The sequence below is a fragment of the Polyodon spathula genome, chromosome 3, assembly GCF_017654505.1.
Source record: "Polyodon spathula isolate WHYD16114869_AA chromosome 3, ASM1765450v1, whole genome shotgun sequence".
NCBI classification, from domain to species: Eukaryota; Metazoa; Chordata; class Actinopteri; order Acipenseriformes; family Polyodontidae; genus Polyodon; species Polyodon spathula.
This window is the reverse complement of record NC_054536.1, coordinates 15,825,352-15,841,054: the sequence shown is the minus strand read 5'-3', so window position 1 is coordinate 15,841,054 and position 15,703 is coordinate 15,825,352. Positions and strand designations below refer to the sequence as shown.

At 37.5% G+C, this 15,703-nt stretch overlaps 1 protein-coding gene across 2 annotated transcripts in view; it reads right to left on the bottom strand.

Annotated features, from left to right (window-relative positions):
- Positions 1-15,703, bottom strand: part of LOC121312768 (transcriptional repressor NF-X1-like) — a 19,573-nt gene extending 3,870 nt beyond the window's left edge. For both annotated transcript variants that reach the window (XM_041244511.1, XM_041244513.1), the window contains exons 1-22: positions 15,558-15,703; positions 14,153-15,121; positions 13,590-13,751; positions 13,196-13,273; positions 11,825-11,930; positions 11,497-11,568; positions 11,173-11,312; positions 10,522-10,621; positions 9,761-9,978; positions 9,303-9,400; positions 9,164-9,194; positions 8,732-8,814; positions 6,825-6,933; positions 4,557-4,676; positions 3,424-3,503; positions 3,084-3,314; positions 2,450-2,523; positions 1,981-2,082; positions 1,847-1,888; positions 1,258-1,356; positions 865-931; positions 187-332 (exon numbers count right to left, since the gene is read on the bottom strand). In XM_041244511.1, coding sequence (XP_041100445.1) covers positions 187-332; positions 865-931; positions 1,258-1,356; positions 1,847-1,888; positions 1,981-2,082; positions 2,450-2,523; positions 3,084-3,314; positions 3,424-3,503; positions 4,557-4,676; positions 6,825-6,933; positions 8,732-8,814; positions 9,164-9,194; positions 9,303-9,400; positions 9,761-9,978; positions 10,522-10,621; positions 11,173-11,312; positions 11,497-11,568; positions 11,825-11,930; positions 13,196-13,273; positions 13,590-13,751; positions 14,153-15,121; positions 15,558-15,579 — 3,149 coding nt within the window. In that variant the 5' untranslated portion in view covers positions 15,580-15,703. The remainder of the gene's footprint in view (positions 1-186; positions 333-864; positions 932-1,257; positions 1,357-1,846; positions 1,889-1,980; positions 2,083-2,449; positions 2,524-3,083; positions 3,315-3,423; positions 3,504-4,556; positions 4,677-6,824; positions 6,934-8,731; positions 8,815-9,163; positions 9,195-9,302; positions 9,401-9,760; positions 9,979-10,521; positions 10,622-11,172; positions 11,313-11,496; positions 11,569-11,824; positions 11,931-13,195; positions 13,274-13,589; positions 13,752-14,152; positions 15,122-15,557) is intronic.

Below are 15,703 nucleotides of genomic sequence, written 5' to 3'. Positions count from 1 at the left end.
AAGAAAGTAGAAACATTTGATTCATTGGTAACCACCCTGTGCCAACATAGACAATCCCATTATAGTCTACCCTTTTGCTTTTATTATTGCTTGTGTACACACACTAATTGCACACATCTGGCACCTTTTACCAAACTTAACCTTGTCAATAGCCCCCCCCCCCCCCCCAAAAAAAAAAGCTGTTACCTTACTGCTGTAATGATAACATTGCGCTTTGGTTCACTGTCGTAGCTCTCGCTCTCAATCCCATAGACCTCAGCTAACTCATGGATGATCTTGCGGTGATCTCTGTTCATTGGAGGGAAGCAATGACTCCGCTTTGACTGTTTTCCCTGGAAAGACATTGAAAAGGATATGATTAGTGCTGGACATGATTGGTCTATTCTAAATAGCATTCTAAGTACAAGCTGGATACAGCAGTCGCCTTACCACCCATCATTCAGCATTATCTTCATGCAGTCATTATTATTATAGTGCTCACTTGTTATTTCACTATCTGACTAACACATTCAAGAAAGAAGTAAGTATTAGGGGCAGTGAATTAACGAAGGATCGTTATACAGTGTTGTACATTCATAATTTTGTCATGATAGCCTAACAGTTAACCACATTTGCATTATGATGGAATTGTGAAAAAGCAAGGCAACTGAAGACTTGTTTTCCAACCTTAAAAAGGCTCTTCTCCAGGGTGCTCATTGTCTTTTACACATGTGCACCTCTAACTTTTGCTAAAGTTGTACTCAAATGTAATATTAAATAACATAGTGTGTATATATATATATATATATATATATATATATATATAATATATATATATATATCCAACGTTAAGGGTATTAAACAATGGTTAATTTCTGTACTTGCCTTATTTGCCAACTCCACCAGATTTTTCATCACTTCTTCCACTTCACTTACAAACTTTAATTCCTTCCTGCGTTCAAATGACAATTACAAGATCATAAATGTTGAAAAAAGGCATGGCTGTTCGGTCTGTTTTAATTTATATCTCGTACATTTTCAACATGTTCACTGCACAACTGCAATTCACTTATGATTATCGGCTTATATAAATACACGTATCATATAATGAAATATTACGTTTATAGACAAGTTTATACAGTTAAAAGCACAGAATCATGAAAAACCTGGTTTCAAGCAAGTGTACTCAAACTTTTGACTGGTACTGTATAACACTACATAAATATAACTAAATAAAATCACACTACAATGCAACAAGTAAATGGAGAAGCTTCTCACCTTGCGTCTTCCTTCAGACTGTCGGTGAATTTAGAGGTCGAGCCGCGGGTGTTGAAAGGATCAGAACTAAGGTCTATATTTAGAGCCTCGGCCAACCGTCTGAAATAAAAAAAGAAAAAGCCTGATCATTAAACACAAAGTAAAATAGAAATGTGAAAAAGACTGCATTGATATATCCAGAGGATAGAAACAACATGTAATACAACTGTGTACAAACTGTATATGCCACAGTTTAAAGCAATGCAACAGGGAAAGGGTTCAATTTTTCTGGACAACACTGGTAATGGAACTTTTGGTAAGAAAACCACAGAGTCTAGCTATGTGAATACAATAACAAAGTATACGGCCTCTATGCAGAGCTTTAACATCAAGTCACCTCAATACCGCAGTCATATTAGGCCAGAAGTCAGCTACACATTTAGCATGAAGGGTTTTTATATAAATGTCTCCATACACCGGACGAAATGCGACAAGCGAATGAGTCATACGACAAAAAAAAAAAAATGTTGATATAAGACGTTCCTACAAGCTCCACTTACAGGGATGTTTAAAATACTGCAGTTAGATACCGAGACTCAGTTCAACCTACTTGTTTCTTTCTAGTGCAGCACACTCTTCATCACACTGCAACCTACAATGTAAAATGAGAGCAACACAATTAAATGTGACACTACAGAAAGGTTCTGTATAATTTTCAAAATCAAAACAGCTCATTTGAGCTACCTGGCTTGCTTCATTTCCTTCTTTGTAATTAGTTGACCGATTTCCATAGAGTCTCCCAGCTGCATATCAGAAAGTCGGCTGGCTATGGCTATAGCAGCTATTCTAGATATAGAAGACAGCAGCAGAGGTTTATCAGGAAATAAATCAATTACAAGTAGCACCCATTAATATCAACCGTAGATGTTTATTTCTAGAATGACAATAGATTATTACAGAATTTAAAAACAAGTTATATTTAACATCACACAAGACATAAAAAAATATATTTTGGTTAACAATCCTATATGTATCATGCTTGTTTAAAATCTATAGTGCTCCTCTTTTATAAGCACCAAAAGATAAGAGGCTGTGCAATTTTTGTTCCTCCATGTAACAAGACACAAGTGCTAGTGTAATAGCATTATGGGATAAATGGAAGCCAAGACCACACCATCTTACAACCAGGAGCACTGTACTAGACTTTGCTTACCTTTGATAATTGGTTGAAGCCTCAGAGCAAACCATGCTCTCCTTCTTGTGCCCACAGTCACACTGTAACACTACCTGAAAAGAAAACAGTTAGCCAGGCATGAATGTTTGTGGTAAAAATAAAAGGTCACAGAAATGGCAGTGGTAGAGAGATCAAATTCACTGCTAGTTTTTACCCAAGGTATTTACTTAATGCAATATATTCCACTGCCTGGATCTGGCATAGCCCAGAAATAGATACAAATTAGACTGATCATGTGGTATGACATGAGATCACTAAAGCTCACATCTTCTGTTTTACCATGTACAGGATCTTTGAATCCTGTTTTTCTTTTTTTAAACTGTCTGTTCCCTCTGCTTAATAGTGGAAAAGTCACAATAACAATAATTTAATCAAGAACCATGAATTAAACACATGACGAAACAAAAAGCCTGGCAACCAGTCATTCAAAATCACTTTAAATGGTTTGTGTATGCTGACTGACCAACTGAACTGTTTTATTTTTTCTGTAGTGCACAATTTACCACACCTTGAGCGAAAAAAAAAAAAAAAAAGTCCATGACTCTTTACCATTAAAACAATAAAATAAAAAAAAAAAAAAAAAAAAAAAAAAAAAACACACACACACACACACCTTTGCTGTACATGGAGCCCTGGGACAGGGGGACCCCTGGTGGCATGGTGCTGAACAGGCATGACCACATTCCTGTTTCACAGCACAGCAAGGTTGTTTACACTGCTCCTCTGTCATACAATCCCCTCTGTGGCAGATCCTTCTGCACTTGTGCATGCCACACAGCAGCTGTTTATTACAAGTCAGGCCACAGGATATATCTGCCAAGTGACAGGGAATATTGTTTCTTTGCTGTAAAAAGTTAAATAAAATGAGGTTTTACTATATCTTGGCGCATGGAAAGCCAATTTAACATTTATACATTTTTATTCTAGACATTGTGGCACAGTCTTTCACTTACTTCATGTTTTCCCATACACCACTTCTGAGTGAGGTAGGTACAAGGTGGGCACTTCTCCTCGCTGTGGCAGTTGTGAAACACTATTAAAAAAACAATGATACATTAAACAAGCCTGACCAAATTTCAGTAAAAAGTAACTTGAACAATATTTTGCATTCAAATATAGCAAAACAGTAAAAAAAAAAAAAAAAAAATTATATGTTTTTTCAACATGCATCTAATAATGGCTGTGTAGATTTGACAATTTAATAAATATTTAAAATCAACTACCATGTTGTATTTGCAAAAATCGCTGCATTCTCCATGTATTTTCCATATGCACTGAATCCTATGTAGGTCAATTTTGCTCATTCTTCCATTTCTTAATGTGAGTGCCCTCTTAACCTTTAAATTAACACAAGTGCATATGTGTGCCTACAGATGGATAGAAGAAAGTAGCAATAGGAGGTGGTGTGGTCCCAGTGGTTAAAGAAATGGGCTTGTAACCAGGTCTATGGTTCAAACCCCAGCTCAGCCACTTACTCACTGTGTGACACTGAGCAAGTCACTTGACCTCCTTGTGCTCTGTCTTTTGGGCGAGACATTGTTGTAAGTGACTCTGCAGCTGATGCATAGTTCACACACCCTAGTCTATGTAAGTCGCCTTGAATAAAGGAGTCTGCTAAATAACTGAACGATGTTTGGGGTGTTTTAGCTGTGTTTATCGGTTAAAACAGAAAATCAGAACCTCTAAATATATCTTCCAATGCTTTAAAGATGCATGTATTTGACAGAGCAAATGACTATGTTTGTATATTACATTTGACATTTTCAGATTTTGTTTTATACCACTATATCAGAAAATAACCCAAAAAGGAACTTAACACTACAACAAAAATCATATTGAAAACACATGAAGTGGAATTATTAATAACTATAAATGCAAGCTTTCTGAACAAAGAGAGCATCACCTCAGAGGAATATCATACTCAATCGAAAGGTGAAATGGAAGGGTGAAAAATCTGTCCAGAGTCTAAACAAGGTTAATGTTCACTGGATACCACCTGTAACTATTGAGAGAAACATTAAAATATGTGTAAGGTCAACTCCAAGTATGTTTCCACAAACATAATACATCAAAACACAGTCCTGACCTGGATGATCACACTCGTGCTTCCTGGTACATGGCTTTTTACATTCAGGTGGTCTTGTACCGCAGGGAACGGGTGGATAGATCACTGTTTCACCACAGTGACATGGCAGTTCATCAAAACCTACAATGAAATTATACATAAATAAGAAATTATATAAAAGCTGGCTATATCTATTTATCTATCTAATATATATATATATATATATATATATATATATATATATATATATATATATATATATATATATATATATATATATATATACACACACACACACAGAGTACTGTGCAAAAGTTTTAGGCAGGTGTGAAAAAATGCTGTAAAGTAAGAATGCTTTCAAAAATAGACATGTTAATTGTTTATATTTATCAACTAACAAAATGCAAAGTGAGTGAACAGAAGAAAAGTCTACATCAAATCAATATTTGGTGTGACCACCCTTTGCCTTCAAAACGGCATCAATTCTTCTAGGTACACTTGTACACAGTTTTTGAAGGAACTTGGCAGGTAGGTTGGCCCAAACATCTTGGAGAACTAACCACAGTTCTTCTGTGGATTTAGGTAGCCTCAGTTGCTTCTCTCTCCATGTAATCCCAGACAGACTCGATGATGTTGAGATCAGGGCTCTGTGGGGGCCATACCATCACTTCCAGGACTGCTTCTTGATGAAGATAGTTCTTAATGACTTTCACTGTATGTTTGGGGTCGTTGTCATGCTGCAGAATAAATTTGGGGCCAATCAGATGCCTCCCTGATGGTATTGCATGATGGATAAGTATCTGCCTGTACTTCTCAGCATTGAGGAGACCATTAATTCTGACCAAATCCCCAACTCCATTTGCAGAAATGCAGCCCCAAACTTGAAAAGAACCTCCATCATGCTTCACTGTTGCCTGCAGACATTCATTCTTGTACCACTCTCCAGCCCTTCGGCAAACAAACTGCCTTCTGCTACAGCCAAATATTTCAAATTTTGACTCATCAGTCCAGAGCACTTGCTGCCATTTTTCTGCACCCCAGTTCCTGCGTTTTCTTGCATAGTTGAGTCGCTTGGTCTTGTTTCCACGATGGAGGTATGGCTTTTTGGCCGCAAGTCTTCCATGAAGGCCACTTCTGACCAGACTTCTCTGGACAGTAGATGGGTGTACCAGGGTGCCATTGTTTTCTGCCAATACTGAGCTGAGGGCATTGCTAGACATCTTCCGATTGCGAAGGGAATCAAGCATGATTGAGTTTAGACAAAGGGGCATTCAGAACAGAAAATAGGAGGCACTCTTTTACACAGAGAATTGTGAGAGTCTGGAATCAACTCCCCAGTAATGTTGTTGAAGCTGACACCCTGGGATCCTTCAAGAAGCTGCTTGATGAGATTTTGGGATCAATAAGCTACTAACAACCAAACGAGCAAGATGGGCCGAATAGCCTCCTCTCATTTGTAAACTTTCTTATGTTCTTATGATGTATCTTTCATTTGCTGCAGTAAGTTTCCTTGGCCGACCACTGCGTCTACGGTCCTCAACGTTGCCCGTTTCTTTGTGCTTCTTTAAAAGAGCTTGGACAGCACATCTGGAAACCCCCGTCTGCCTTAAAATTTCTGCCTGGGGGAGACCTTGCTGATGCAGTATAACTACCTTGTGTCTTGTTGCTGTGCTCAGTTTTGCCATGGTGTATGACTTTTGACAGTAAACTGTCTTCAGCAACCTCACCTTGTTAGCTGAGTTTGGCTGTTCCTCACCCAGTTTTATTCCTCCTACACAGCTGTTGCTGTTTCAGTTAATGATTGTGTTTCAACCTACATATTGAATTGATGATCATTAGTACCTGTTTGGTATAGTTGTTTAATCATACACCTGACTATATGCCTACAAAATCCCTGACTTTGTGCAAGTGTACCTAGAAGAATTCATGCTGTTTTGAAGGCAAAGGATGGTCACACCAAATATGAATTTGATGTAGATTTTTCTTCTGTTCACTCACTTTGCATTTTGTTAAATGATAAATATAATCTATTAACATGTCTATTTTTGAAAGCAATCTTACTTTACAGCATTTTTTCACACCTGCCTAAAACTTTTGCACAGTACGATAGATAGATAGAGATAGACAGACAGATAGATTTTTTTTTGATACAGTGTGAAAACTACAGTTGCAATCTATTTAAACCTCATCAAAATACAGTTTCTAGTCTCTCCACTACTGTCTGAGTGACTAATTATCCCTGGAAACATGGTAATGCTCGCGATGAGGAAGAGGATAGTAGATTCTTACTGGTTTGCCAACACGGGTGACAGTTCCCACGATGACAAAGCTCTTGACACCTATGCTGTCCACAGTTCAGCTTGTACCCACAGATCATGGAACATTTGTGCTCTTTGTCCTTTGAGAAGAAGATTTTCTTGTTACATAATGCAAAACATGATAAAAAAAACCTCTCCAAAAGCATTATTTCCTCAAATGATCATTAACAATATATATGAAAAAAATAAATTAATACAATTGATGAATGCTTGCAGAGTTTTTTTATAGCTATTATCCTAAAAGGAGAGAAGGATAAGCAACAGTAGAATCAATCATATCAGCTCCTGCAAGATACGATACGCTGTATTAACCGATGGACCTCTGGCACGTGTCATTTACACAAGCTGCTACCAACTGAACAGTACAGATGGAAACTGATCAATGCACTTTTTGTATGGGTCTAAAACAGTAAATTCAGATCTTAGCAGAACAGAGTAGACTCAGTTGCAGATAAAAAAAAAATAAAGCATTTGGAAAGTCAGTTTCACTTTTTACATTTTGCCACTTCACATAACAGAAACTGCCCTGCTTAACCAAGTTCAATAAAAGAAAACAAGCCATTAAAGCCAGAGACTACCCAGCGGTGGCATGCTTGTCTTTTTCACGGTGCGGTACCGCTAGTCTGCACCCAGACACATAGGAGCAGTATGCACTACGCGGTACAGCAGTTGTCAGCACCACACCATAGGCTATGTACTCAAATATAAATGAACATATACAGTATGGCTAGTACAATATTAGGATGCAGACAATGAAAAAAAAAAACCTACATGAAAATCATGTTAATATTTTATTTAACATTGTGCAATCAAGAAACTACAAAACAGGATCTCAAAAGTCTACCGGAAACTACAATATTAGTACAGTATTTCATGTGCTCAAATGCCTCATGTGCTGCGCACTGCCAGCCTGCCTGCCTGTCCCGGGATTAATACAATTACTGTACAATGAAAAAAAAAAAAAAAAAAAAAGTTTGTGCATGTTTTTTTTTTTGTTGTTTTCTTGAACAACATGTGCGTCTCAGGTTAACACACATTTACAGTGCAAAAAAAAAATTGTATAGTGTATGCGCAGTACTGTACTTCATTATTTTAAACACAGTAGTGAACCTATTGTTTAACCACTCACATTTTCAATGTACCCCTGGAAGCAAGTCAATTGTCAAAGCTCTTTAACTGGAACATCTTTTGTTATAGGTTTGTAATAACAAATTAAGCCAGCCTGTGAAAGTGATTTTTCGGCACACCAAGTTAAAACAGGAAATTTAACACTTATGTTCTCCACACACCAGACATGATATGATTTGTCCTACAATAAAATGGTACTTTTCGCTGCGACACTGTCTTTCACACCAGTGGCGACAGGCAACTCACTTCTGATTGTATCACCAGCTGGAAAAAAAAAAGTCACACATATGATACTCCTGTTATACAGCTAATAAAAAAGTAGAACACATAATAGCTTTTCAGAATACTTATTTCACTAAAGGTAAACTAATCATTCACACCAGCTATATCCAGTTCCCTGGAAATAGACTGCCAGATGTTCTCCCTCACTGCCGTGACTTTATAATTTGTGTCCTTTATTGTACAGCTCAGGGTATTTTGATACTGCAAGAATTATCTTTGCTTCTGCCATTGCTTACTGAAGACGCACAAGGGAAGCTGTTCTTCATTGGTCTGTTCCCTAGCTGCCGTGCGACTAAATTGCAAAGACAGACACGACTCTCATCTTTTTCATATCGCTTCAGTGATGCCCATCTCATTTTTGTCATGGTGTGGTGTGTCATACAACACATTTGCTTGTCGCATTGTGTCCGGTGACATTTTAACACATTACATATTTATAACCAAAAAAAAAGATGTTATGCTACTTACCACACAGCAAAGTTCATTGCACTTGTGGCGGCCACAAGAACGTTTTTTATTGCAACGCTTGTCACACATGAACATAAGGTCAGCTAGCAAGGGGAAATAAATGCAATCAGTTAGTATGTTGAGCAAATTACAAAAATGTAAAATCCCCTTACGATTAAGGAGTATTACAGTGTCCTCCATTTAAATGCAAAATAAATTATTAAATGCATTCTACAAAACAATGAGGTCTAGAAGGTGTAGTAAACACAGTATATACATTTTTATTTGTTTATTTAGCAGACGCTTTTATCCAAGGCAACTTACTGAGACTAGTGGATCTAGTTTATCTGCAATACTCATTCAGGATCTAGCCCACTAGTTCACTGTGGTAACTCAAAAAAACACCTGGCAGTTTATCTTCCCAGAACAGTACAAAAAATAATAAAAACATACCTTCATTTTGGATAACGGCACATGGAACTGCCTAAAAAATAAAATAAGCAATGCATATTACGGATATAATATAATTTATATATATGCGTGTGTGTGTTTGCTCAACTTGCCAAATAACTGTTAGATTTTGTTCACTTACTTTACTTTTGAAGCCACATCTGCATTTGACAGTAGAAGTAAGTGAGCACGGACCACATTCCTTTTCATGGCAAAGGTTTTCACACAAATGAATTGAATCTAAAATAGATTTAATAAAACAATGGTGAAAGATGAACATGCATATTTAACAAGGCACTTAGTTATCAATACCTACCATTTAACAATGTTGCATGTAACAATATTAGTTCAACTGTGTTCAATTAACTGATGATAAGGAGGTTCTACCGAGAGTCCATGAACCCTGCATACAAACGTATTTCCAAACTAGAAATGGAACAAATGTAAACAAAAGCAAAGCATCCGCTGTAACATTACCTATGAGGCAAGTCAAGATCTTCAGAAGTTAAAAACAATGTGGTAGTGTAATTAGACCCTCACAGGGACGTTTAAAAATTTTTTTATTATACATATCAACAATGTTAATCCGATAGCACTCACCATTTGACCCACAAGGTAACGGCTTGGCACAGGTTTTTCCACATGATGGAATGGTATCTGTGCAGCTCTTGCGCTCAGGGTAACCAAGCTCCAAAAGTTTGGAGAGGGGAGTCTGCCCACAAGGGCAGCTGCTTACCACTTTTGGAAGACGAGGACAAGACTGACATGGCTGTGGATGGCACACTTGCAAACAAGTGTGCTTGCCACAGTCAAGCATTCTGGAAGAGAAGCAAAAAAGAAATAGACAGGGTATTTTACACATAGTTTCCATGCTAAAGATATAAGTAACACATCAAAGTTCCTGGTATATTAATTATATAAATAAATACAAAGTATAAATGTAGATAGGTCACCCATGACCTACATCCAAAGAAACTTTTAGCTCTATTTTTATCTTTACATTTTCCAAAAGCGAAAGCTTTGGTTACAAAAGCAGGGCACGACAGGCATGTTTTTTTTTTTTTTTTGGTGGGGGGGGGGGACGACGACGACAAATTGAGGCTTTTCCCCAGTTTGTGCCACCCTGGAGTTTCTTGTAAACACTGATATACTAACTAACTGTAGGTGCAGCATGCAACTTCAAATTTCAATTTGGGTATAATTTCTTCGTAAAAAAAATAAATGGCTAAACATTTTTATAGTGAAGGTGTCTCAGTTCTGTAGTTTGGAGATGGACATTATAGAGACCTAGAGCCACGTGAAACAGCTTGATTACATTACTTATGTTAGCACTGGCTGTACCAGATGCTATTGAAACTTACTTTCCACAGAGTTTTTGACAGGAAAAATGTCCAGACTCATCAAAATGTTCTTTATCTGTCCCACAAGGCACTTCCCGAGAACTAATTCCACAATAGCAAACTGTAGAGAAAAATAAGCAATGATTAGCTAGGACAAAGCTCCAATTAGTGCTAACGAATCACCCCTTCCCATTTAGAATAACTTAATTCCTTTTAACATCACATACAAATGCAGTCACAAATATTATAACAGGCACTGCTATGAATAATAAAAGCCCTGCAACCACACCTTTAGATGAGCCTGACACTTTTGTATAGTGGGTAAGATGCTCACTTCCAGTGTACATGGTCATAGGTTTGTGCCCAGCCTCTGTCTGTTACCGTAACTCAGATCTCATAGAAACAGCCGATCGCAGAGGTAAAAGGGGAAAATAGTGCAACAGGAAGCGTTGTTTTACAAGGAATAAAGATAACAAAAGCTGTAGTACTCCTTGTTTATGCAAATTAACTATGCACTTTTAGAATACAGATATTATAGAAGAAATCAGATTTAAATTTAGTTATTAGTTGACATCTATTTATTCCACTTTTAAAACTGTCTACATTTCAATAAGCTTATATTGTCTTTTTTTTTTTACAATGTCCTTTTTATAATAAATATGTTATGCTTACCTTGGCTGACTTGGAGCTGACATGGTTGGCATTTTCCACTGTGGCACACCTGCATACAGGTATGCTTGTCACAGTTTAGCAAGCTGCTGCACACATCAGTACAACGAATCATAGTTGCCTGTCCACAACGTACAGATTGACTTTGGGAAGGGGAGATGGGGATAAAACAACATTTACTAAATCTATGCAAGACACTCCTTATGGTTAAAGTAGTATGTTTTGCACAATTAAAAACTTTTAAAGAAATGAATACTCTTAATATTTTCTTCCTAAAGTAACTTTTTTTAGAATTATGAACATAATTTTGCTACATCATTTTTTTACCTTATTTTTCCACAAACACAGGCTTTGGTTACAAATGCAGGGCAAGATGGGCATGGTCCAGGATGGCACAAGCTGGGGAAAAGAACTACAGTTAAGAGTGTGAAAATGCCACGCATTATACTATAGTCACCGTCGCTACACATTGCCTCTTTGCGCCACACAGACAACAGGGTTCAGAAGCTTGGCAACTTCCCCTGCTTAGGTCATAAGCAACGTGACATATCAGTGCATAGATGCGGACACAAGTTCTGCAGTTTTCTATCATGTGTTTCCATCAAACCTAAATGAATCACACATTGTTTATTCTAAGGTTGTGAGGACTACTTACATATTACAGGGATGGTTGCAGTCCAGACCAGAACGCTTTTTGCAACACAGCTCTCCACAGCTGTGTGGAATCTCATTTCTGTTCCATTCAGGATTATTAACTTTTCCTACAAGTAAAAAATAATAAATACAAGGGGAGTGTCACTAGATAATAAACTAACCATATTTGTAAATCATTTAAACTGTGTTCTACCTTTATTTCTTTACAAGAAAATACAATTCGATCATGCATACTGTACATTAGGGCTTCTGGTTTTTCATTTTGATAAATTTCGATGCTTATTTTTAGCTATTTTTAAGTTACGGAAATTGTTTTTTTCAGGGCTTTCACTTTTTCTATAGCGTATGAAATTATTGTTTTCGGTTACTTTCAAAGATTCACAGCTGTTTTTTGTTTTCTGTCACAATTTTAACTTGACAGTACTTGCACATTTCGATTGTACCTTTTTTACTTTGCTGTCTTCCACAATGAAATCGTTACGATCACGTTTCTGTGTTTTTAGGTATTGGCACTTGCACTTGCATACAGTTTTACATTTCACGACAATTTGCAATTCTGTTTTAAATTCCACGAGCGTGTAAACATTATCAAACTATAATATAGCTTTAAACCTTGCACACAAGAACAATCCACTGCTTCAGGTAATTGTAATTTAATTTTAAATCTCAAGCATGTTACAACCTCCAAAAGAAATGTAGAAATGTGCTGTCACTCAGTAGTTGGGGCGGGTTTAAAGAAAGGAGGAACATTGCCCAACTGCACTGGGGAAGATTTTTTTTTTGTAGGTTATTGTATTTTTTTTTTTTTTTCCCCCACAGGGAAAGGGATCAAATCAACGAATTGAGTAACCATTTCCAGTGTTTTATCCTGTATTTATTGGCTATGCACCGATTTCATTTTTATGTATCAGAGGTTTAATCGGTTTAAACCGAAAATTAAAAGCTCTAATTATAAGTCACCTCTCCGTTAGAACGTATTAACAGCATCTACAATTAAAATCTTGTAGATCCCTGACAAAACATTCTACACATGTAAACAAACGAATTCTAAAACAAACAGATTAAATATGCTAACACCAGCCTGGTCTGTTTTATAATATGTTTAGAAGTGTCTGATGGCTACCTCTAATCATGCTGAGAGTGTTTTCTCTTGCACTCTTTGCATGAGAGACCCGACTCACTTTGCTGGTAAGCCTGACACAACAAACTGGGCTCAAGAAATACACAGATTACAGGTAGCTACTGAACATTTACAAAAACACACTATCAATTTCTACATTCTACAGAAAACGTATGCTAAAATGCAATGGTCTCATAACGAACAACCTAAATGACGACTTCTGCAATAAAATGTATTGCATGCATCACTTACCACAGAAGCAGGTGTAAGAGTTTGGTGCACGAACAGATACATTCTGGCAGGCAGGACACCTCCACCCCTCATTCCCATCTAGAAATGCAAAGACATCATCTTTGCTGTATACACAACATTGCTCAATAATATATATAATACATGGGTAACTGTTTTTCTCAGCTGTAATAGGAATTCAAGCACTGTATTGGTGCATTACTTGAGTGAATTATAACTTTAAACTGAATTGCATCCCAGCAATAAAATCAATTATATTTTTTAAACAACTCGTGCCAATATGTCCATGTATGACCCTGGCAACACATTTCTTGACGTGAAGGGAGAAATCCAATAGCTTTAACATTGAACGAAAACTTTAAAAAGACACCAACTACAAATTTTGCCCCATACTTACCCTCCGCCTGTGATGCTGGTGATCTGGCCCACTTTTTAATACAGTTTAGATGAAAGACGTGGTAGCAGCTCTGACAGCTCCAGACTGGTGCCATCACACGAATTACCTCACAACAGACCATACATTCATACTTCTCTTCAGTGAGCTGTTCAATTAGACACCCTGCAGGAGGAAAGAAGGGTAAACAAGGTAACATCTGTTCAAAACTAACAGGTTTACATACAGGCACCAACCATATAAAAATGCAATAGCCACAAAAGGGGCCAAGTCATATGTATAAAAAAAAAAGGTCAGCCCTGTGAAGATGACATTTTTTCCCCCTCAGTAGGAACTAGTAGCAACATGAATAAAACAAACCAGGGTTTGTCCTGATTGCGTATTGATTAACTTTTACATTAACAACCTTTGCGTAACTGCCTTGCCCGTTTGAAACTTGGACCCTATTGCACGACTGCAGTTCAAACACACTCTTCCACAGTGTTAATCTACAATACATGAGACTCAACAGTGGTGCTGCACTGTTGAGCCTTCTTTCTATTCTGAAAATATCCAAATTATTATACCTGTATGTGTTTCTTTACTCTTGGGAACATCCAGCTGCTTTTTACAGAAATGTGTTCTGCCTGAATTCAAATGTTTCTTTGGTCCATGATCTTGTAATGGCATCCTTCTTCCTTGCCCTCTCTCCACATCACTTCTCCATGAAGATCTACTATCAGGCTTGTGAATCTTCCCAGAGCTAGCCATCTCATTTATCTTGCGGTCAGCCTGGGATGAGGCACTTTGAGGTTTTGTACTCCTACTCCGTTCCTGCCTTGTTGGATGTTCATCTCTATTCTGCTGCCCGTGTCTTTGGGAATCCTGGGCTGCTCTCTTATTGCCATAATGGGAGAGCTTCAATGCACTCTCGTTTGATCTTGCTTTAGCAGCTTCCACAGAACCCATTTCCAATGAGTTTTCCCTGTCTCCTTCAATCAAATCTTCTATCTCGTCCCTGTATAAAGCTGGCTTTCCTCTCTCACCAGGACCCCTTCTCGGCTCATAAGTGAACTTCCTTGGATTTTTAGGTCTGGCATCTCTAGTGTCTTCAGGGTCAAAACCGTTTTTAAAGTCGTTAAGCCTCTTGTCCTCTGTCCGCCAGCTGAGCCCATCATCTTTGTCAGGTTTCTCTGTGAAAGATTCTGAATGGCTGCCACCAAACTGTCTTGAATGGTCTGTTGGAAAGGTTCTAATGTTTCTGGATCTGTTTTGCCGCTGGTTTTGAAAGCTGTGGTTTCCTCTAGCACTAGGGCCATCTCGACTATCTAAGGGCGCCTCAGAGGTCCTGTAGGTTTGACGATTATAGTAGCTCCTTTCATGTAAGGGCTCATCGTTGCAATAAGATATGTTAGAACGCTGCTGGTGAGGGGCTGTGTATCGACCCCCTCTGTTCCTGTTGAAATCTGGTCTTGGCCAACTTCTTCTAGACTGAAACTGGCTCTTTTCTTCTCCCAGAACAAAATCTGCAGCATCTGGATTGAGCTCCAGTTCACCTGTCAAAAATTAGATATAAATAATTATTTAACACAGAAACAGTGTAAAAAGGGCTAAACAGAAGTAATCATTTTTTTTTTTTAATCCACATAATATCCTAAACGAAATACATTATATTTCAGATTGAAATATTCTACTGCAGCCCATGTTCTTATTTCTTTGATCACTGTCAACAATAATGGGATTTTTTTATTCCACATATAATAATAACTTGCAAAGGTCACGACTGAAACTGTATTTCATCTCCTATGAAACACAAAAGGAAAATGCAGAACTACATTTTGCATTATTTAAGCACTCGGCACTGAAAATGGCTAGTCAGCTGCATATTCGATATATATATCGAATATATATACACTAAAATATAAACTAAACTTTGTTTCAGAAGTGCTGATATAACGTACAACTCTACATCCAGGGATTGAATATACCGACCTGAGGTTTGAGCTTCAGCCATTCAGTCTGGCACTTGCTGTCGTCCTCTGCGACTCCTCCAGTCTGTGTAACCAGAATCACTTTGTCTTTACAATAACAATCTAGATTTTGTAAATGTGTTTACACACACACACACACACACACAC